The sequence below is a fragment of the Medicago truncatula genome, chromosome 4 (assembly GCF_003473485.1).
Source record: "Medicago truncatula cultivar Jemalong A17 chromosome 4, MtrunA17r5.0-ANR, whole genome shotgun sequence".
NCBI lineage: Eukaryota > Viridiplantae > Streptophyta > Magnoliopsida > Fabales > Fabaceae > Medicago > Medicago truncatula.
Window position 1 is genome coordinate 45471716 of NC_053045.1, and position 24032 is coordinate 45495747.

Below are 24032 nucleotides of genomic sequence, written 5' to 3' on the forward strand. Positions count from 1 at the left end.
CTGAAATAAACCATCCTCATATTTTTAAATGTTCCAAAATACAAAATATGTCAATCCATAAACAGACATCATGAATAGAAAGAAAATAATAGTATTAGCACAGTCAAGGATAAGGTAGGGTTGTCCCTTATGATGTCAAGGTCCCAACCAGAGGCAAAAAGAAAATCACATAGATAACACAAGATATGAATTTTGCGGGTAATATTATCACAACATGGTTGCAATAATATAAATGCATTCACAAAAATAACATTTGAATCACGAAAATATTACAAATGTGAGAAAACCAAACAACAGAAGCTGAAAGCTATAACGTAGAGAAACCAATCGCGCCGGCAAAACAACCAGCAAGCAAATTATAACTCACAAAGAACACCTCAATCTTTACAGCTAAAGTACAACAATGATTCACACCACACATCAATAGCAAATTCACTTTCATTACAATCAAACAATAGCACAATGATTCACACCACACATGATAATTTTACCGAGAAACAAAGTTAAAACAGACAACTAATCAGCAGGAAAAAAAATATACATAAACCTGAAAACAACATAACTAAGGGGCAACAACCCACAGCTATAAAGAATCTATAATTCAAACAGGAACTATGCTTACAGCTAGAGTATAAACTTTAAAGCTAGAATAGATATTGAAATGCTACTACCCATATACTATACAGAGATACAGCAAGGGTTATCTTATCTTATAACAATCACTTGGAAACGAGAAGTATTTCAGGTTTCTTGGCCTTGGTAGGTGTGTTGACATTTGAAGCAACAGCAGAAGCTGAAGTAATAGCATCCCTAGTCCTGTTATCAAGCTGAATGAGACTCCTTGTAGCAAGTATTGCTTGAGGCACCAAATCATGAGAAGCTCTAGCATACAAACACCTAACCGCAAAAGAAGCAGCATCTTTCACCTCTTGAGATATCAATGGACCCATCAAACAATGTCCTAGAATTCTCAATGTAGGTTGAAGTATCTCCCAAGGTAAAGGGATTCTATCCCCTTTAGCAATTCCCTTTGGAGATTCTTCACATTCAGGATCATGATGAATCTCCAAATTCCTCATGTTTTCTGCAACCTCCTCGATCTCAACTTCACTTTCACCATCACCATTGCTATAACCATTACCATTACCATTACTTAAAGCTAGAGTATTATTGAGGTTTTCGATTTGATCGAATTCTCTCCGGCAGGGGCAATCCTGACCGGCCCAACCGGCAGCAAATCTGGAAAATTCAAGCTTTGACCAGGAAGGCATATGTGAGATCTGAGAGAAGTAAGAATGAAGAGCGACACCGACGATGGAGGCACGTTTAGTGGATTTAACAGCAAGGTGAGGTTCAAGAGGAGGTGAAATTACACCAACAGAGGGGTTAGGGTTTTGAGAAGAAGATTTACGGAGGGGTGAATGGTAAATTGAGGGAATTGATAGATCAGGGATAGTAACAAGAAGAGGTTTACCAGCACGCGATTTTGTTTCAGAGGCGTAGAGGGCTAAGAGAACAGCTTCGAAACCGGCGAGGGAAGGTGGATCGGAGGAGTGGAGACGGGAGAGATAGAGACCAGAGAGAAGAGGGATGAAGGAGAGGACAACGAGACGGAGGTGAGGATCGGAGGAGAGGAAAGTGTCGTAAAGCCAGTGACAGAGAGGATCGGAGTGGGAACCGGAGAGGGAGGAGGAGAGAGCGGAGTAAGCGGTGGGAGAGGAGAGTAGAGAGAGAGCGGGGCGTTCGGAGTCGGCGAGAGGAGAGAGAGTGGAGGTGTGGGTAGGGAGGATTGAAGAGAGGGAGTGGATTCGGGAACGGGCTTTGGAAACTGATTCCCACCAAGAGTGCATTGGATCGTTGGTGTTGGTGATTCTGTTAGGGTTGTTGTTGGTGGCGGTGGTGGTGGTTACGGAGGAGGAGGATGAGTTGGAGTTGGAGGAACATTGTGGTGATGATGAATTGTTGTTGTTGTTGTTACGGTGGTGATGATGAAACTCCATTTTGTTCTGATCAATCAATTTCTCCTCTCCTTCGATAGAGATACCTACTGCTACTAGTATTCAATTCAATTCAATATTCTACTGGTCCAAACTCAAAACTGTCACTCTATATATTCTAACTGTACAACTCACACTAGGCTAATTTCACCGTTTTTGTTAATCACACTGTTAGTCTTCCTCATATTTTGTTTACTTGACAAAATTACAGTTAAGTGATATCTTGAGTGTTGTTGTTGTTGGTTAAGCATCATGCACGTTCACTCTTACCAAATACTAGTCTTCTGGTCAATATTTTATAATTTTATATATTATGATTGATAGTAATGTTTATATTTAGGATTGCTCCTCATTTTATCTCTAAATCGTCGCCAACTTTCTTTGAAAGATTTTTCTAGCCCTATAAGTTATTAATATTATTAAGTGCAAGCGCAAATAAAAATTTATAATGGACCTACCTATCAGATTTTTCCCCACACTCCATCAATGACTTGATAAGAAATATTAATGGCATTCACTCTCTCAACCATCACGTGTATCAGAAACCGACTTGGATCAATCAATTGGATCGGATTAACCGTGATTTGGAGATATGACTAGTTTGAGCCACCAAATCGGGCACCATGCTATGAAATCAATAAAAACTGACGTGACTCGATCCAAATTGGTAAAAAGTTGCAAGTATGTAGTTTCTGTTAACTATGTTAAGTCGACGCTTGGTTTTTCTTTTAGAAAAAATAAAACGGAAAATATAAGATCAACGTCGTAGATTCGTCCGCCGAATCGTCGAACAAAAAAAAGAGGAACTAGAAGTAAGACCAGAGCTCTCAATTTGTGCATGTCCACAAAATTTAGCATTCATTTACATGATTGGGGTTTAAAAGCATCCAAGATTAAAGAGCAAATAACCTCAAATTTACATACCTAGGTCATGATAATAGTTTCTCTAAAACTATCCTTTATACTCCATGTAATGCTGGAAGTTATACTTTAATTTTAATGTTTAGGGAGTATTACACTATGCTTAGTTTCTTTTTTTTTCTTCTTCTTCATTGTATGTAAAAAACTTCAAAGATTGATTTATATGTTTTATTTGTATTTGTTTTTTTTCTTTTTTGTTTGGATGGGTTAGACTTTAACAAAAAAAAAAAAACCTTTATATTTTACACATACATTCAATATTAAAATGTTTTTTTTTACTATACTTAAAATTTTGACCTACAAAAATTTACATGGGAAGAGTGGCGGAGCTTATTTATTTTTGTAGTTGAACGAAACGAACTAGTACTACGTTGGAGACTCCGTCCCGACACAAAGTAAAGTACAATCGTTAGTTGCACTTACATCCTTGTTACTTCCGCCTCTGTTATAGATTTCTCTAGATTAACCCCCCTAATTTCAAGTTACACCCCCACACCACTCGCACAAACTGCATTTAACACAGTTCATCACAAACAAGCTCACTAAACCTCAACAATGGCATCCTCTACTTTCTCCAACACAATCTCACCCACTTTATCCACTCCCCATTCTCATTCCCCCAAATTCTCATCTCTCAGATCTCTGCATCTACCTACCCAGCTAAAGAACACTCATGCCACAAGAAGATTTACAATCTCTTGTTCTTCAGAATCCACTAATGCTCCAAAAGAAAACACCCCAATTGAATTAAGTACGCTTTTTTGTCCCCCTTTTATCATTTCACGTTCTCCATACCTTCAATTTCTCATTTTAATGGTTTTATGATTGTTACTTTGTTTCAGGGTTTCCTGCATTTCCAACCATATTGGATATCAATCAGATTCGTGATATTCTTCCTCACAGGTAAAAAAAGTTTGGTTTTTTAAGCTGTTTTTCACTGGTTGCGTCCATTTAATGTTTTATTTTTCTTCATTTTTTTGGTATTTATTTTGATTGTTGTTTTGGTGGGGTTTTGTTTAGGTTTCCATTTCTTCTAGTGGATAGAGTGATTGAATACAATCCTGGAGTTTCTGCAGTGGCTATAAAGAATGTAACAATAAATGATAACTTCTTTCCTGGACATTTTCCAGAAAGACCTATCATGCCTGGTGTTCTAATGGTTGAGGTAATCAGGCCACCCTTTTATAGTTTGTCTGTTATAGCTGTTTGTTTGTTGATACATGAGTTTGAAGTATTCAATGTTATGCCTTATGTGCTACGCAAGTTGTGTGATTGATTAACTCAAATATATACCATTTGAATTTGGAATATCGGCCTATTACAAGGTACTTTCATTTAGTTGTATACTTGGATAAATGAGATGATGAAGCTCTAATGTATTTATTTGAAACTCTAAGAACTCATTATGTGTTAATAATCTAGATTGTAGAAAGATATTAGCTATTATTGAAATGCCGACGGTGTGATTACTTGTATTTTAGAGATATAGCTTTGCAAGTGATTTGTGAATAATGGTGGTCCAACAAGTGGGTAAGAGATAGTTATGAATTTATCAGCAGTTGGTGAGATTTGTAATTTGAAAAACATATTCTCTATATCTGTCTATTAAATATTCAGGGACATCGTCCCCATGAGCTTAGCTCATTTGGTAAGGGATAATGCATTTGTATGCAGGGGCCGGGGTTCAAACCCCGGGCACCCCACTTATTCACCTTTAAGGTGAATTTCTCTAGCCACTAGGCTACTTGACCAAAAAAAAAAATATTCAGGGACATCTTTAAGAGATGTTTCTATTCTACCCAACCTTTGTAGTTTTGTATGCATCATTGAAGCTTTTGAAGATAAATTGGTTTTACTGCTACATCCTACAATTATAGGGATAGTAGTTTTTTTTTTCGTTCATCCCTTCATGTGTTGCTCCCATTCACCTATTAAACATGACACGCCTCCTCTGTTGCATTTCCAATGTTGGAGTTTATACAATTTCAAGTTTGTCATATTCACAAATTCCTGAGTCCTATCTTGTTGTAGACCCTCATCCTTGCTTGCATATTATTCAACAAAAAAATGAAAATCACATTTTGCAACACAGATTCTTCTTTGACAATTTTAGACTTGTGAAGAAGTACAATGACAGACCAGCACCAGCTTGACGGTGGAAATAGAACGTAAAAGATTATTGATCATGAGCATTTCCACACTTATTTACACAATTACACTATTGGAATGATGTGTCTTGGCCCCTGCCACTCTGCTGTAAAATTTATATATGAAGATAAATGCGCAATTGTGAAAAATTTAATGTTCATATGATCTCAACTGAGTGAATAGAAAATATGTGTTAGTAAGGTTGTTGCTTGATCTGTCAAGTTTCCTTCATGTTTCATTTGTCGTTTGTGTTTCATAGGCATGAAATAAGATTCTTTCTGGTGCTTCTTGTTTATTAGTGCTGATGAATGTGAGGTGTTTTATGCAGGCATTGGCACAGGTAGGTGGCTTGGTTATGTTACAACCTGAAGTAGGAGGTTCTCGCGAGAATTTCTTCTTTGCTGGGATAGACAAAGTACGATTTAGGAAGCCAGTGATTGCTGGAGACACCCTAGTTATGAGAATGACACTTATCAAACTGCAAAAGCGATTTGGAATAGCAAAGATGGAAGGGAAGGCATTTGTTGGCGGAGAGGTTGTTTGTGAGGGTGAGTTTTTGATGGCCACCGGATCTGCGAGCGAATAATTAGAGCAATCATTCCACCAAAGCGAGAGTTGATTTTGCTGCATTTCTTTTGTGCTTCGAGCGTTCTTTTAGTTGTTTAACTCCAGATTTTTTTTATTTGGTATGTTATTGAGTTGGAAACCCAAAACTTTAATCAAGTTAAGATAACTATGTGCATTGTGTGGATTAAAAGCTTACAAATTTAAGTTTGAATAAAGTTCATTCTGCTAAGCTTGATTTACAAAAGTGACTTTTTCCTTGCTTCCTTTTTCAAATGAATTTCAAGGCAAAGTTGAGACATTGTTTTTAATGGAACTCCAACGGAAAGCCTTACAAGAGGGTTTCTCAGTTATATAATTTGATGAAACGTGAATCTATCTATTCTAAAAAAAAAATCACTTCTAATGACATATAGCAGAATTTCACACCCTTGATTTTGTCATGTTTCTTCACTTATGTAAATCTTGTACGATAACTTTATTAGTTTTCTACTAAAGGCTTGTTTGGATTGACTTATTTGAGTTTATCTGCTAGCATAAACTCTCGTGACATTGTTTGAGAGAACTTATGAAAATAACTTATAACATACTCATAAGTTGTTTTCAGCTCATTTCCATAAACTCTTCATAATATCTTACGAAAATAGCTTTATAGATGGTAGGAAAATAGTTTGACTTATTTTAACTTGTTTACATGAATAGTTTCTCCATAAACACTTATTTTGTAAGTTGTAAAATAAGCAGTTTATCTAAACAGACCTATATCCAAACATGTTATAATTGTTCACGACTGTTTTGATCAAAAGGGAATCTAGTATAATTCAATATATTGAAAGATATGGATGATGATCTAATCATATTATTGTAGTATCTCTCAAGACCGGCCTTGCTAAAAAATATGTTCAACATAAATGGAATGCACAACATAGAACATAAAATGTATCATTATTAACCATACTTGACAAGAAAAAAGTACATTGATTGAACACTAAATTTAACCAAGAAAAAAAATAACTACAACCTTGAACTAATTGGTTTGAATGAAAATGAACTGCCTCTTACAAGAAAACATTTTATGTTTTTTCTTGATTCATGGTATCACATAGAGCTATTTCTTTCTTCTCTTGCTGATCCATTGTACCACAAAGAATTCAGTCTCTGGCAAACACAGCAATGTGAAATTGGACAAGAATTCTGCTCATTACCCAAACGGTTTTGCTCGTTTCCAAAGTAAATGTCCATATTACCCCTACGTGAGTTAACTTGCGCTACATGACTTAAGTCACGCTGCGTGAGTTAACACACGCTAGTTATAATTATGCAAAAATGACATTGAAATCTCAACGTGAGTTAACTCATGTTGGTTTTCATGGCTAGTGGTGGGCAACAGAAATATAGTAGCATACAATGCTATAGCAATGGCATTAGTACAAATGCTTTTTCAGCATGCATACAAATAAAATATAACTTAAATAATCGCTGTCGATTAAATTCGTAATATTTATGCTTATTCTTTTAGAACCATTTAGATGGTTTTAATTATTTTGGGTGGATGATGTTTCTCCTCATGAAGCTGAAAGTAAGTGAACCTGCACCTGTTGTGAGTGCATCCGATGCAACTAGAAAAGAAGAAAAAACAAAGACATAAGTGAGAAAACAAAGAAGAACCAGTGTTGTGAGTGCATCCGATGCAACTAGAAATAGCTTCAGTGATTAATATAAGAATGATAAATATATAGTAATATATAAAAGAAATCAATGTGAGTTAACTCACGTTGGGATTCAATGTGATTTTTTACGCAGCATGACTTAAGTTGCGTTTCATTTTGCATTAGTATGACTTAAGTCATGCTACCTGTCTTAAATCACGTACCATTTTACACTAGCGCAAGTTAAGTTGCGTAAGGGTAAAAAGATCTTTTACTTTAGGAATGAGCGAAATTATTTGGATAATGAGCAGAATTCATTGGACAACATGATAACAACTCCAAACACACCATAAGAGAAAATATTATTTTTCCTCCCATGTCAAAAAGGGACAGAATATGCAACGGAACACAATTGCTTGTCTCACCAATGAAGTTGTTGTGTTCCTCACAGATGTCGGAAACAACTCTATAATGTATATATAAACACATTATAAGCCGTATAAACGCCGAAAAATGCAACCATTGCTAACACCACTTTAGCTGCTGGTGCTCTATTCTCAACAACAACACATCACACAACAAATCCCACCTAAGATAAGAATTGAAGGTTTTCTTCTATAGTTTTCCAAGAAATATGTTACTAAACATAAAGGTATTTTCATTGAAGCATTAAAAACCACAGCCAAATAAATCTCGAATTACATAACTAGAATACATGTTATTTAATTACAAGGTTAATTTTCAGACTTCATGTATATTACATGATCAATTTCAATTAATAATCCTAATTTAAATTGTATTTTTGTTGACAAAATGATAAACCTCTTTTATTTCGATTTTTTTTTTAGGAAAAAAATTAAAATTAAAATTAAAATATTTTAATTTATGATTGTTTATATATTATGTCATATGTGAATTTGCGATAAATTTTTTGCCCGAACTCCATAAATTTCATGGCCCCGTCACTGCCCATGACCTTGCATATACATGCATTATCCTTATCAATTGAGGTAAGGTCACGAAGACACATAAAATACATTCTCTTGTGTCAATGTACTACAGCAAAAAGTTGGACTTTTCTCTTGAATTAATTCCCCACATCCAAGTAAATTATGCCACAATTATTTCTTTTGGGGAAATACAAAAATTAGTCATTGAAATTGTAGGGTTGTATCAACCTAGTCCCCACATTGACACTATTCTAAAATGATTAGAATTGTAAAATGTTAATCAAGTCTCCTTGTTTGGATATCTGTTATCAAATATATTCATAATTTTTTTTTCATTTAGTTTTAAATTAATGCTTAATATTACCAACTTCATATCATTCTAATCCGTACAAACATCAAAGGAGTGGCGAATTTGATTAAAATTTTGCAAATTTAGATATCATTTTGGAATCTCAGTAATGTGAGAGATTGGATAGATATATATGATCCTACAATTTCAACGACCAATTTAGATATTACTGTTATTTCTCTGCTAACTTCCACTGGTAACAGTCTTGCTGCTGGTTACAAATCACTCACTGCGATGTCATATAAACCGATACAAGTTCAAGCATAACAAATAATGTTACAACTACAGTATTTCCTTACAAAACGTAAACAAAAAATAGCATCTCTCCTTGCTTGATTACAAATCAGTGTTCTCAAAAGACACCAGTTCATTTTTATTATCTTCCAACCAGTAATGAGCTGCACAAGTCAAGAAGATAGCTTGCTTTTCGAGATGACATCAAAAGATATTCCATTTTGTTGAAGTCTTTCTTGAAGATCGGTTGAACCAAATACAATGCCTGGAGTGTAAACTCCTCCCTTTGGTAGATTATTTCTTTGGCTAAGAAGTATAAGAGCACACTGAATTAGAATTATTGGCGTGGTTACATAACCCATTTCGGGTCCGGTTATTCTTGTTATAACTTCCATGTCAGGTTTTGAGTCTGCTTTTGCAGCAAGACTCTCACTGCTAAAACCATGTCCAACAAACCACATCTTAAATGAAGCACTTTTCACTTCTTCTTCAGAAGGACCCTGCTTGCTAAAACCACCTAGGCTAAAAATTGAAGGATATTTCAAAAGAAGCCATCTTCCAAGACTGATACTTCCAAAAAGACCTAGGATTATTCCAAAAGTGATGTATGCGAAAATTCCTAACAGAGATTTTGAGCCTATCTTCACACCAAAATGTACCGGCCTCACAGATGACCAAAAGACTTTCCTCTTCTCAACAGTCTTGGGACTCTCATTCAATCCTGGGAGACCTTCAGGGTTTTCTGTTAGAACCGAAAATGTTTTTCCAACAACGGTTGCATCTGCTGAAGGTAGTGTTATTCCCCAAAGACCAATTTTCTTCTGGCGTTCTATTATTTCTCCTTTAGGAAGGGGACCTGGAATCTACAAACATGCATGATTCGTTAAAATTGGGAAATTTACAGAGTATATGAAATATATTAAAAGGAAGAAATTAAAAAGTAATACGAAGTCAACGACACAAGATTACATTAGTTTGAGTAAAACAATGTTGTCAATCACAGAAAGTTGTGGTTTGTTCAAATTCCGCTAATGCTATCGCCGCGCCATAGGCGCTATTTGACAACACTTAGTACTAAATAGCATATCGCGGAACAATAACGATTTATTAAAATTACTCAATGCAATAGCAACACTATAACCACTATTTGACGATAATGGAGTAGAAAATATTAAAGATGAAAGATCCACCATGACAATTAATAGTGGAGTCAATATTGTAACATTCAAAATGACCTTAAATAAACAACATGCTCAGCTGAAGAGATTGTAGTATAGTGTCAAGAATGAAGAATACTCAATGGTGTCACACCGTCAGTCATCTTCACCTCACATATGAAGTTTATACTTGCGAATCATTCTTAGGGTGTGATGATGGCTACATTTGTAACAATCCCTTTCAAGATTATATGAAGACTACATATGAAGTTTATACTTGCAAATCATTCTTAGGGTGTGATGATGGCTACATTTGTAACAATCCCTTCGTTACTTTATATGAACACCAAGCTTGTTACATATGAAGACCAATCAACGATTTAGTCAAAATAATTGTCAATTAATCATTTCAACCGACAAAGCTAGCAGTAATATTCCAAAAAAAAAAAAAAAAGTCTAGTCAAAATGATAATCTAATTTATATTTGCTTCCACTGTTTCGATGTTTTTTCCCTATTACTAACTTTTAAGGGTAAGATTACATACATCCTTTATAACTTTTGATTGCTGAAACAATATCACCCATTCAAGAATTGCTCAATCTTTAATATGCATGTTATAAGTAATAAGTATGAAGTATATAAACTACAGAAAAACTCAATAAACAACAAACAGGTGTAACAGACACAATTACACTAAAGATATGAATTGTTATTCACTGACAATGTAAAAAACTGTTTGTGCATACATTCAATCAAATCATAAGGTAAGGCCACTTTATTATGCTCCTTTATATCTCTACAAATATTTACACGATGAGATATGATTTGATATACATATAAAAGACAGTTTTACACTGATTGAGTATATACAAATTAAATCCCCTACACTAAATTCAATCGAGTAAACCTTAGTTACTACCTATACATCACAACATGTCAGACATAAAAGAGATTGAATGTAACCACATGTGTCGGCATCATATACTAAAGGAGCATTAGTATCGGACATTAAAACATGTCAAATACTAAACACACATAGTTTACTACAACTATTATGATATATATATAATTCATACCACAGGCTTTGGTCTTTTGATTGCATGTGCATCCCTTCTTTGTCTCATCTTCTTCAAATCAGCAACAGCTAAAACGGCAGATTCAAAAGTACCAAAATTACCAACAACCCTCTTCTCTGACTCAACACTCAAAAAACCCTCAACCTTATTCGGCAAACAACCACCAACCCACTGCTTCAAATGAAACAACAAACCCATCTCAGCAGGAACAGAGTCAAACCCACAAGCAGAAACAATCAAAGAACCATTCTTTACACTTGTTTCATGATACCGAATTTCAACTCGATCCATAAACTCAGCCTCGCCCGTTATATCCAAGTAATCACAACCCGTTTGGACACATGCGGCGACGACGGGCTCGCCGTGAAGGCGAAAGGGACCGACGCAGTTGAGTATGAGACGGGTTTTGAGGCAGAGTGAACGGAGGGAAAGTGGGTCGGTTGTGTCGGCGATGAGAATGGGGATTGAAGGTGGTGGGTCGGGTCGAGCTGCCCATTGAAGGGTTTGGGTTAGTTTTGTTGCGTTTCGACCAGCTATGGCTATGGAGTTAAGATTGTTGTTGTTGTTGAGGAACTTGAGAGATTCTTTGAGAACATGTTTTCCGGTGAAACCTGATGCTCCTAAGATTATGATGTCGAATGTTGTTCCTACGGCTGTTGCCATCATCACTTTAGTTCAAATTTTTTGCTTTAAACAAAACGGTTCTAATTCTGATTCACCAATTAAAAATTAAGAGTGCAGATGGGTATTGAGAATATCTACTATTTAGGTGGTCGGGTCTAATATGAAAATACTACGCGAAGGGCGATTGTCCTAGCGCAATGTCTATTATTTAGAAGTATTTTTGTTCAACTTATCCTAATGATTTTTACATAAAAGATTGTCAAAAGTGGTTTAAACAACATTCTACTATTGAGACGGACACTGAGCATTTTCGTTTCACTACGTTCATCTACTTGTATGGATTGATTGAGTACGATGTGTAAGTGTGTATGTTTCTTCCACTGTATTGTTCCTCTTTGCAGATTTTTACACTACCAAAGGCTCTAGGATATGTTCGATTTTGGTTCATGTTGTTGGAATATTTGGATTATTGGTGGTCATTGGACAGTCCTGATTTAAGCTCAATTTTTTAATAAAACAAAAACCCAACACTGCCTGATTTTGATTGAATGACTACAAATCATTTCACATTCACATAACCTCTTGAACTTGATTCAAAAGTGTGCAATATACCTTCGAACCACCATCACAGCAGAAAACATTGAACAACTTACACATTGCTTATTTATTTTCACAAAAGCCCTTCTAATGATATACAATGAACAGAGAATTAGTTGTATAAGATACCTCGGTACACTGCAAAATTATATTCAAGTCCACCAAAAATATTCCAATTGTGCTAACATGTAAACACTTAAATCTTGTATGTCCACACAAAATTGAGAGCAAACTTAAACCTTAATTAGTTGACCCTCTTAAATTGTTTTAGACAAATTCCATCATTATTTTCCTTTACTTTCTGACTCAATTTTTCCGTAAACTCTAAATTTTGCATTAAAAATTTAATCAATTAAAATCATACAAATCAAAAACTGAAGAGTAATAAAAGATGCAACTGAACACAAAAGGATCATGATTTGCTACACAATAACTTAGTCAAAATACGCAAGAACACCAGAGTGGCCATAAACTGAAAGTGCAGTAAGGTGTGTTCTCTTATAATCTGCACATGACAATGTGCACCAGAAACATAAAATACAAATCACTTCCACAACTTCCTCAATGACATGTTTTTCTCAGTCTCCTTCTTCATCACCTTGGCCACAGCCATCTCAAAATCCTCCTGTGTCACATGTACCCTCCTCTCTCTCAAAGCAAACATTCCAGCTTCAGTGCACACAGCCTACATAAAAAGCACATAAAATTGAGCATACTAGGGCAAACTTGATATAATGTGTTGATTTATGCTTACAAACATCAACAAACAAATCATTCTACATTCTAGTTAGCATGAATAAGTTAAATTCATAGCAATTCACTTTTACCATTATGATCATGGTTTATGACTTATTTCTTACAGCATTCCAACATAATTTTCCCATAACATCACCAATTCCATTTGAATAGCAGGGTTTGTGGAATGGGATTCCCTTATCAATTGTAATAAAATCTCCTCACTTTTTCATAAAAGGAGATGCATCTAGTCAAAAAGACATACATACAACAACACTGTCATTGTCAAATTCACCAACAGCATGCAATAAACCCAAACTTCGATCAATATGACAAAGTTTGCCAAATGACCCAGTCACCCTCACCACTATGAAGTGTTTATAACTGTTAATATATCCTGCAATACCAAACAGGAACTAGTAACCCACCCATGTTTAACTATGCAATAAACCCAGGCCTCCCCTTGAACCTCCCCACACCAATCTGTCTCTGCCAAAAGTATGTGGTGAGTGTTTAATCCTAGGCAACAGTTTTCCTTCTCGCAGTTTTTAATTTTCTCTTCATTCTGAAATGAACTGATTTATGACAACCAGCTTTATATTTCATACTATCGAAACACTTTATTTTCCTCATGACCTGAGATAATATCTTAGACAACAACAGCACATTAATGTTGGTTAAAACTTTTACTTTCGTTTCGCATTGTAAAATTTCTCTGAAACCTTGCCAATCAAACAACGTGAACATGTGCAAGATTATGTTTTGCATGACGGGAACCTGTTATCTATCTCAATAAGTGCAAATAGAGTAAAGCTTTACAAGAACCAAATGAATTCAGCTTTTCAACTACTAATTGCTTCAACAAGGTCAAGGACAATTTTTTAGACGATAATAGAGCAGATGGAGAAGAAAAAAAGATGCAGTGCAAATTAAGAACATACCTTAAGCTCAGCACCAGATGCTCCATTCATCTTCTCAGCAATCTTCTTCAAGTCAATACCACGCATTAAATTCATTCTTCTTGAATGGATTTTCAAGATATCTCGGCGAGACTGCATAAAATACAGTCGTTTTCAGTAATGTTATATGTAAGCTGAAGGTGCATCTTCTTTCTCGATACAATCATATCAAAGGGCAACATGAAGACAAAGATACAAACCTCTTCATTAGGATTTGGAAATTCAATTTTCCTGTCAATCCGTCCAGGTCTCAGAAGTGCTTGATCCAGGATATCAATCCGATTGGTGGCCATCAAAACCTATAATTGCAATTTTCTCATCAGTATGCCCTCTAAATTGCAAACGTATAACTCAAATTAGGAATATATAGAGTTGATAGTATATGTTGATCTGTTGCAGCTTTATATTACATTAACTGCAGCACACATGTTGCCAGTTTTAGAATTTCATCTAATACACTACCATAGCATCCCTCTAATACACTATCGTAGCATCATTAAAAAAGTAACCTTGATCTTATTGGAAGCTTCGAATCCATCCAACTGGTTGAGAAGTTCCAGCATAGTACGCTGCACTTCACTATCACCATTGCCACTTCCAGATTCCATACGAGCAGATCCAATACTGTCAATTTCGTCCATGAAGATAATTGATGGGGCATGCTCCCTGTGAAAAGGAGTAGTGTTACATATCATATTGGTTAAGCAAGTCTTCAGAACACATTTCATTGTACTTCAAATAAGCATGTAAACTCATGAATCAAAGTTGTGAGACAGTTTTTTTAAGGAATATGCACACCACATTACAATTATACATTTTATATAACTTCAAATTTGATATTCAAAAACTCAGTAGCTACAGATCTATCTTCAACCATAAAAGTCATGGAAGTCAAGAAGACGTCATTTTTCTCCCTTTTATGTTGAGGCTACACATAATGAATGGAGTAAGTTGAGTGAAGAGGTCAAACCTGGCCATAACAAAAAGTTCCCTAACCATTCTAGAACCTTCTCCGATGTATTTCTGAACAAGTTCAGAACCAGACACCCTGATGAATGTACAATCAGTATGATGTGCTACTGCCCTAGCCAACAATGTTTTTCCTGTACCAGGTGGCCCATAAAGCAAGACACCCTGTGATACATAAAAGAGAGTAAGCAAGCATAAAAAATAACAGCTATGTAAGATGACAGAGAATGACAAATTCAGCTATAACTCATGCGATATTACCTTTGGTTGAGCTATTCCAAGACTTTCGAACAACTCAGGATGTTTAATTGGAAGCTCAATGACCTGTAAAATTTGATCATATACATGAGGTCAAAAAACAGCAATGGTTTTTCGAATATATAATACTATACTAAAATATACATACAGAACTTAAATGAACATAGATAAATACTTCTCAGACTCGACAGAAAATGAAATTAGAAGTTTAAATACTAATATCAAAAGAAGTCATGCAACTTACCTCTTTTATTTCTTTGATTTGTTGGTCTAAACCACCAATCATGTCATATGTAGAATCAGGAACTTTCTCAACTTTCATCAGATTAACCAATGGATCAACTTTGCTGGGAAGAACTAAATGAAGCACATAACTGTCGTTGCGAAGAGCAACTCTAGTAGATGGAGTAATCTTTGTGATGTCAATATTTTTATCAATATCAACAACATATTTCCCTTCTGGATGGACCTGAAGAAAAGTAATGGAAAACTCAGTACTTCGTCTAGCAGTTATTGTTCTTGTTTTATTAATTTCATGCACAGATGGATATTGTCAGCCATTAGATATAGTCATGAGTTCATGACTAACAGGTAACAGAAGATTGGATATTAGTCACCATTGGAGTGAGTTTTAAGGATAAAAATCTCATAAGCTATCCAAGATTCAGGACTATTTTAGGACATAAATCATCACATTGCATTTAAGGAAGACTACAGTGTATAATTCCAACTATTTTCGTAAGTATTTATCAACAAAAATGGATGAAACAGTAAAACCCATGGTCCCGAGGATGCATAAGTGTCTTTCAAATGGTATTGTGCTAGAGTAGATGAAAAGTTTTCATAAGACCACAACAATTAATGATCCAGAGTTGAAGCTAAAACAACATTCTTGATTGCGGAAAATATCTGATTGCTGAAATTCCGCTACGCAATAGTGCTATAGCCCCACCATAGCGGCTATTTGACAACATTTTGTAATAGTGTATTATGGAACAATAGTGGTTTCTCCGAATGCTGCTATGCTATAGCGGTATAGTGCCACTATAGCTGCTATTTAACACTGAGCAGATGATAATGATAGACTGATATATAACAGTGCAGAGAGCGAAAGAAAAAACAAGATTATCTATCATGGTAGATCAAGACAGAATCAGAACGGAAAGTGAGCTGACCTTGACCAAGACTTTGTTCTTGCCCATCACTTTAACGACTTCACCAACATATGAACCAGGCTCCTGAAGAAGCTGCAGTTCTTCCCGAAGCATCCTCACTGTCCAAATTGCAATTGAATCAGGGACAAATCCAGAAAAGTTATTTATGGGGGTGCAAAACAATTTGACAATGACTAGGAATATGTATGAAAAAAAAACAACTTTAATACATTATATTCTTGAGGGTGTATAAAAATGATAGTAAATCAGTTAAGGATCAATGAATTTTAATATATCAGTATGTGTAAAGTGATATAGAAAATGATAGGCCAACTGATTTTACAGCAAAAGAAAATGCCCTTATAAATAACCTTCCTAATAAGTTTGATGTAAGAGGAATGCTAGGGACACCCTCTTTTCAACACTCTCTCCAACACTCACTTTCTAATTAGCTTAAATCATGGTGGGTCTCACACTTTGAAAATGGGATCCACTTAAAGTGGTGGGTCACATATTGGTTTAAGCCAATTAAAAAGTGAGTGTTGAATAGAGTGTTGAAAAGAGAGTGTCCTTAGCATTTCTCTTGATGTAATAGAATATATGAATTTGAAAACTGGGAGGAGCTCCACAGCTAACACCTATATATTATTTGTTGGATAAATGAATAATATATCCAACAGTTTAATTTGATTATCATTATTCATCGGTAATCTGTTGATGTTGTGTCAATATCTTATCATTTTTGTGTCTACCACTTTGAAAAACACTGCTCAAAGGATAATATTAGTTGTAAAACTGTAGACTCCAAAAACACAATCTCGAATCTCATATATAACAAAAACAAACAAAACCTACTTATCCTTTTTTTTATTTCCCTTTTCTTCATTGTGACTGTAACCATCACCATTGGAAACCACTCTTGATTTCTCCTACAAGATTTTGTCTTTAACTAGTAACCACCCTTGTTAGATTGCATATTACCCAGACCCAACCATCCTCTAACCTTAAATATACTGAATCCAAATCCGGGACAAACAATCACACATACCACATCCTCTTATTATCTATTGAATTGAATAATTGTAGTAGAAACAAAAACAAACAAGCAAAACAATATATTGATAAATAGAAATTGAAGAGTAAAAAAGAGGATTAGGTTTAGAGTTAACAACGAACCCCTAGAATTGAGCTCGTTACGTTGCGCCTCGAGACGGTTAAGATTATGAGTCTTTTGACGTTGAAGGAGCTGAAGCTCATGGATGTGCTGAGTATAGTATTGACGGAGACCCTCGCCTTGTTTGGTTGGTTTCGCAGAGCAATGCTCCTCCGGTGCACCCTCGGCATGCTTCACTTCTACTCCGACGGCAGCCATAGATCAGATCCGATCAACTATACTGTAAAATACAATTTTAAATTTCAAAGTCTGAATTCAGAAACCCTAATTCTACAAATCAGATTCAAGAACATAACCTAATAACCTAAATATATAATTAACCCCCAAATTCGAAAACAAACGTAAGGATAGAAAGAACCTACCTTTATAAATTCAGTACGATAAATCCTCCTTCTTCGGACGCGATGGTGAAGTTGAAGATGTTGTGAGGGTATTTGATTTTGGTAGAATCGAATTGGGGTATGCGACAAGTTAAAGGAGATACTATATGTCGGTAATTTTTATTTTTTTTATTATCCTTCACTTTCTTAAATATGACTCAATGGGCTTTGATTCTATTGGACTTAGCTATTTCTTATTCAACAAGTTACGTGAGAGTGCAACTATTCGCACCACCCACTTCTTTTCCTACTACTGTCATACCAAAAGCATATTTTTTATTTTTTCCTACTACTGTTATAGAGATTAAATATATTTTTAATCTCTATAAATATTTTTACTTTTGTTTATACTCTTGAAATTTTCCTACGACTTTTGTTCATTCAAAAGTTTCGCATCATAACTTTTTATCTCTTATTTTAAGTCAACTCATGTATCATTTATTTTTTTTCTCTGCAATCATGTTTAGTGTATTATAGATTTCTCTTTTGCAAAATTTATAAATTTTTTAACAAGGGGTGAATTAAAAATAAATTTTTATGTTTTTGGGCTTTAAGAATTCATATTTAATCCAATTCTGATAAAAAAAATTCTTTTTGAGATTCTTGTAACATTCTAATTTTTTTTGTTGGTCTAGTAGCCTAGTGACTAAAACTCACAATTAAATGTAGAGAAGTCGGGTGTCCGGGGTTTGATAATAACATTCTAAATATTACTCCTTCCGTCCCATAATACTTGACACAGTTGATCTTATTGCGCATGCCAATGCATAATTTTGAGCTTAAATATCTTTAATAATATATTAGAAAAAAAATATAAAAATTTGATATTTTAAAAATACTTATCGAGACAGATCTAACGACATCTTATATGATATTATTTATTTTTGTATATTAGGAGAAAACTATGATCAAAGTAACTTAAATCAAAATTAAACATTTTTAAATGTGTCATCTATTGCCGGACGGAGGGAGTAAAGCAAAAACTCATTCAACTTTTTGAATGATAGACATGAGATGGCTTAAAAGGAGAGACCAAAACTCATGATGCAAAATTTTCAAATACTAAAAGCTGTAATTTTTTTTAAAGAGATTAAAATAAAAAATTTGAATATTTATAAGGATGAAAAATATCTTTAACCCTATATATCTTTCGGGTCATGTTAATTCATTCACAATTAAAGATGGAAAGAGATAATAAAGTTAACATTAAAAGCAACACTTTTTCAAATTTTAAAAATATAATTCACAATTTTCATAAATTATTTCTTTTTATAATTCCTTAACTAGTGCCCCGAGAACATTAGTTAACATTTCACACATCTTAATTGGAATAAGTAGGGAAAGAATGAAGTATAGTTTTTTTTTTTTTTAAAAAAAAGAAGGAAGTATAGTTGTTTCCTAGGAAGATATTGGAATAAGCAGGGAAAGAAGGAATTAGTTGTTTCCTAGGAAAATACTTGTAGGACCACTTTGTGTTGAAGTTTCCTTCCTCCATCCCAATAATTAATAGTAAAATTTACCTTTTGCCCAGCCTGGCGGATCATACAAAATTCATAAGTAAATTAACACATCGATGATATAACACTTATTTACTATTATTATATTAAATTCAATCTACTACCATATAATACTGGTAAAAAAACTAGTGTTTTTCACGAGTCACGTATCATTGCAATAATTGTATAAAAAATAATTCGATTATTAATATTGTCGAATGTTTAAAGATATTAGATGAAAACCATTAGTATTAATCATTTAATCTAATATATATATTAAATATATATTTACTTTTGTAATATTTGCAGTTTCTGATTTACCTCCTTTAATTTTTTATTTTTTTTTAGATTCCGACCATATAATTTAAAGATTCTTTAGATTTGGACATACATTACATCAAATTTTAAAATTTAAGGTACTCTTATACCATGTAATTAGAGCGAATTTTGGTTTACTCGCTGTCATATCTTCTATTTTGTAGGTCAAAATTCACGAAAGTCTAAAATCAAAGAATCTTCAAATTACATGGTTGGAATCTAATTTTTCCTACGGGGGGTAAACCAAAAACCGCTAATATTACAGGGGATAAACATATATTAACCCTTAAAATATTTTTCTCTTGTATATACAAAAATTTGTTAAATAGTTGAATCGTGTCATCTTATTGATTTTATTTACTTAAATATGCGGGAAAAAAAATTATGTGCAGAAAGTCGATAGTTAGGCACTGGTAAGTACTTGAGTCTGCCCTCTATGGTAGGCTGTAGTAAAAAGGTAACCTTTAGCTTTATTAAGGATAGAGTGTGGCAAATGATCAATAGTTGGAGTAGTAAGAGTGTATCCCGATCCGGGAGAGAAGTCATGATTAAATTTGTTCTTCTGTCAATCCCCTCATATGTGATGAGTATTTTCAAGCTGCCAAATTCTTTATTAGATGAGATTGAGAAGATGATAACGCCTTTTGGTGCGGACATGGCGGAGCAAACAATAGAGGAATACACTGGTTGTCATGGACAAGTTATTGATCCACAAAAGGTATGGTGGTATGGGTTTTAAAGACCTTGCGGCCTTTAATGTCGCAATGCTTGGGAAACAAGGATGGAAGTTTCAAACTGAATCGGATACGCTGGTTTCTAAGGTGTTCAAAGCAAGGTACTTTCCTCTTGGTAACTATCTTGGGTCAAAGTTAGGACACAATCCTAATTTTTTTGGGCGAAGTATATTTAGTGCAAAATTGGTTGTACAGCTGCTGCCATAAACACATCAGCAGTGCAGTCTGGACATAGAGGAAATGATGTGATAAGATGGCAGAAGCCTCGGCGCAGAAGAATGAAGTGTAATGTAGATGCCTCATTTTCGGCTTCTAGGAATCGGTTTGGTATTGGGTGTACCCGTGATGATGAAGGGCAATTTGTACTTGCTAAAACAATGTGGTTCGCTCTAATGTGCTCAGTTGACGAAGGAGATGCTCTTGGTTTGTATCATGCTATGCGGTGGATAAGTGATTTATAACTGCCAAATGTTGATTTTGAAGTTGATTCAAAGCAAGTGACTGACTACTTCAATCGGGGCAATATACAATTTTGTTCCTTGCAATTAACAAACTCTCGGGCTGAGTTTATAAGGAGGCAAAATTAATGTGTTAGGTTGGTCTAAGTTAGCAATCCATATATATATATATATACACTAGACTTTCCACCCGTGCTGCCGCACGGGTCATATACATTGTAGATGTAGTAGACAAAATCAAATCTCAATGCATATCAAAGAGAATAAAACATGTGGTCCCAAATATATGCAGATGTTGAAATTCGAACCTCAGACACCACACTTATTCACCTTAAAAATATTAATTTTTATCAATCATGTCTTACTTCATTCTTTTGTTAAAATTATATGTCAATGTTATATTATTGGTATGTTACTTCATCTTTATTTTTTTTTGACAAAATGTTACTTCATTATTTTGTAAAAATTACATGTTAATGTTATATTATGTACCTAAAAATAGTTCATTCTTAACCTCAACATGTAAAATGTTTTATTTAAATAATTTTCCTTTTACCGAATATTTGACATTTACCGTAAATGATACCCTTTAACTGTTTGTTGAAATGTTTCTTCCACCTGTTTGTAATATTAACAAAAAAAAATGTTGTCATAATCTTTCAAAACCCTTTTATTCCAATATGGCGATTTGTTTTGTTGAAGAAATAGGGCGATTTGTTTTGAATAAATAGGGGAAATAAAGCGATGCCGATTTGCTTTGTTCATGAAAATAGGAGATTAAGTGTGAGCATTAGGGTTGTTCATGAAAATAGGAGATTAGGCGTGAGCATTAGGGTTTAAACAGTAAAATTATTCAATATGGTTTAGGTTAAAATTAGGGCTTACGGGTTAACTTTAATATATAAGAAGATTAGGTGTGAGCATTAGGGTTGTTCATGAAAATAGGAGGTTAGGTATGAGCATTAGGGTTAAAACAGTAAAATTATCTAATAGGGTTTAGGTTAAAATTTATATCATATTGCATAAATTTAATATTTTAACCCTGATGCTAAATTCCTTTGTTTAACCTTATTGAATTTTCCCCCTTCTCAATTTATCGATACATCTTCTTATATATTAAAGTTAACACAGAAGCATATTTTAATATATAATATATAAGAAGATATATATAAGAAGGGAATTTAGCATCAGGGTTAAAATAGTAAATTTATGCAATAGGTTTAGATTAAAATTAGGGCTAAAATATGCTTCTGTGTTAACTTTAATATATAAGAAGATGTATCGAGAAATTGAGAATGGGGGAAATTCAATAAGGTTAAACAAAGGAATTTAGCATCAGGGTTAAAATAGTAAATTTATGCAATAGGTTTAGGTTAAAATTAGGGCTAAAATATGCTTATGTGTTAACTTTAATATATAAGAAGATAAGAAGATGTATCGAGAAATTGAGAAGGGGGAAAATTCAATAAGGCTAAACAAAGGAATTTAGCATCAGGGTTAAAATGGTAAATTTATGCAATAGGTTTAGGTTAAAATTAGGGCTAAAATATGCTTTTGTGTTAACTTTAATATATAAGAAGATATATATATATATATATATATATATATATATATATATATATATATATATATATATATATATATATATATATATATATATAAAAGAAGAGAATTTAGCATCAGGGTTAAAATAGTAAATTTATGCAATAGGTTTAGATTAAAATTAGGGCTAAAATATGCTTCTGTGTTAACTTTAATATATAAGAAGATATATATAAGAAGGGAATTTAGCATCAGGGTTAAAATAGTAAATTTATGCAATAGGTTTAGATTAAAATTAGGGCTAAAATATGCTTCTAGGTTAACTTTAATATATAAGAAGGTATATATAAGAAGGAAATTTAACATCAGAGTTAAAATAGTAAATTTATGCAATAGGTTTAGATTAAAATTAGGGTTAAAATATACTTCTGTGTTAACTTTAATATATAAGAAGATATCAATCATTTAAATTGAAAATTCAAGATATATTTTCAAATCACGTTAGGAAAAAAAAACATAAAAAACGAGGGCAACAGATTAAACCGTTTGATCTCCATTCTAATTAAATATGATACAATGAATATGTTGTACACAGAATGCGTCAACTTTGAATAATTCATCACATAATGTAAAACTTTCACTTTCTTTGAGATTTTTTCGTCGTCCTTTCCTTTTTTTGTTGATAAAAAATTTCAAAGTCCATTCCGGCTGCTAACATAAATTAAAATAAAATAGCTGGTATCACGACTCAATTAAATTAAGAGCGAAGTCACGCATATAAATATGTCTAAGTAGTTAAGTAGAGTGAACCATCTACATTTCCACGCTCTCATTGATTGATTTTCATAGACCAAAGATAAATTAACCCAATTAATTAGACAATATGAATGCTTCATCCTTAACCTCAAACCTAAGCATTTCAAATTCAAAGCAATTTCATCACCTTAGTAAACAGCTAAGACCTTCTCACGTTCACTTTGCAACAATTTCATGTAGAGCAACAAAGCTAGTGGAAGAAACCAAGAATGGATCAAATTTCTACAAAATGTTGTCGGTAAATCCGAAAAGTGCAACAATGGAAGATATAAAGAGAGCTTATAGATCAATGGCACTTCAGTATCATCCTGATGTGTGTCATGATCCTTCCATGAAAGAGGAATCAACTAAAATATTTGTTCGGTTAAATGCAGCTTATGAAACTTTGTCGAATCCTATGCTTCGTGAACAATATGATAGTGAATTGGGTTTGAGAAATAATATGATGAATAATAATAATATTGTAAATGAAGAGATATGGAGAAGTAGGTGGCAAGAACAAGTGGTTGAGTTGAAGAAAAGGTCTAATAGACGTATGGAACAAAGAGGAAGGTCTTGGGGTAGCACTAGCAGAATGAGGACACAAAGCATGAAAGATCGAAACTAGTTAATTAATTAGTGATTAGTTTATTGCTCTGATTTGTGATTAACTTGTTGCTATTTTCTTTGATCTATAGGTTTAATTCTTTCATGTATAATTTTAAATGATAATTAAAATGTTTAAGGAAGTTTTGTCTTGAACATGTATTAAAAGTTGTAACCAGAATTAAAA

At 33.8% G+C, this 24032-nt stretch overlaps 5 protein-coding genes across 5 annotated transcripts; 2 read left to right on the forward strand and 3 right to left on the reverse strand.

The window, feature by feature from the left end:
- Positions 1–363: 363 nt before the first annotated feature.
- Positions 364–2166, reverse strand: LOC25493281 (ras guanine nucleotide exchange factor G). The gene has a single exon (XM_013601750.3). The coding sequence runs from the start codon at positions 1998–2000 to the stop codon at positions 720–722; it is 1281 nt and encodes a 426-aa protein (XP_013457204.1). The 5' UTR covers positions 2001–2166; the 3' UTR covers positions 364–719.
- Positions 2167–3270: 1104 nt separating this feature from the next.
- Positions 3271–5862, forward strand: LOC25493282 (3-hydroxyacyl-[acyl-carrier-protein] dehydratase FabZ). Its single transcript, XM_013601751.3, has 4 exons — positions 3271–3669; positions 3761–3821; positions 3939–4083; positions 5395–5862. The coding sequence occupies exons 1-4, from the start codon at positions 3474–3476 to the stop codon at positions 5650–5652; spliced, it is 660 nt and encodes a 219-aa protein (XP_013457205.1). The 5' UTR covers positions 3271–3473; the 3' UTR covers positions 5653–5862.
- A 2809-nt stretch (positions 5863–8671) lies between these two features.
- LOC25493283 (probable mitochondrial saccharopine dehydrogenase-like oxidoreductase At5g39410) lies at positions 8672–11906 on the reverse strand. Its single transcript, XM_013601752.3, has 2 exons — positions 11047–11906; positions 8672–9675 (listed from the first exon to the last, which is right to left on the reverse strand). The coding sequence occupies exons 1-2, from the start codon at positions 11710–11712 to the stop codon at positions 8986–8988; spliced, it is 1356 nt and encodes a 451-aa protein (XP_013457206.1). The 5' UTR covers positions 11713–11906; the 3' UTR covers positions 8672–8985.
- Positions 11907–12634: 728 nt separating this feature from the next.
- Positions 12635–18018, reverse strand: LOC25493284 (26S proteasome regulatory subunit 8 homolog A). The gene is made up of 10 exons (XM_013601753.3): positions 17879–18018; positions 17519–17736; positions 16364–16461; positions 15433–15657; positions 15192–15254; positions 14932–15095; positions 14471–14627; positions 14162–14260; positions 13944–14054; positions 12635–12952 (listed from the first exon to the last, which is right to left on the reverse strand). Exons 2-10 carry the CDS (start codon positions 17712–17714, stop codon positions 12812–12814), a joined length of 1254 nt encoding a protein of 417 aa, XP_013457207.1. The 5' UTR covers positions 17715–17736; positions 17879–18018; the 3' UTR covers positions 12635–12811.
- A 5231-nt stretch (positions 18019–23249) lies between these two features.
- LOC25493286 (chaperone protein dnaJ 20, chloroplastic) lies at positions 23250–24013 on the forward strand. The gene has a single exon (XM_013601755.3). The coding sequence runs from the start codon at positions 23328–23330 to the stop codon at positions 23865–23867; it is 540 nt and encodes a 179-aa protein (XP_013457209.1). The 5' UTR covers positions 23250–23327; the 3' UTR covers positions 23868–24013.
- Positions 24014–24032: the final 19 nt, after the last annotated feature.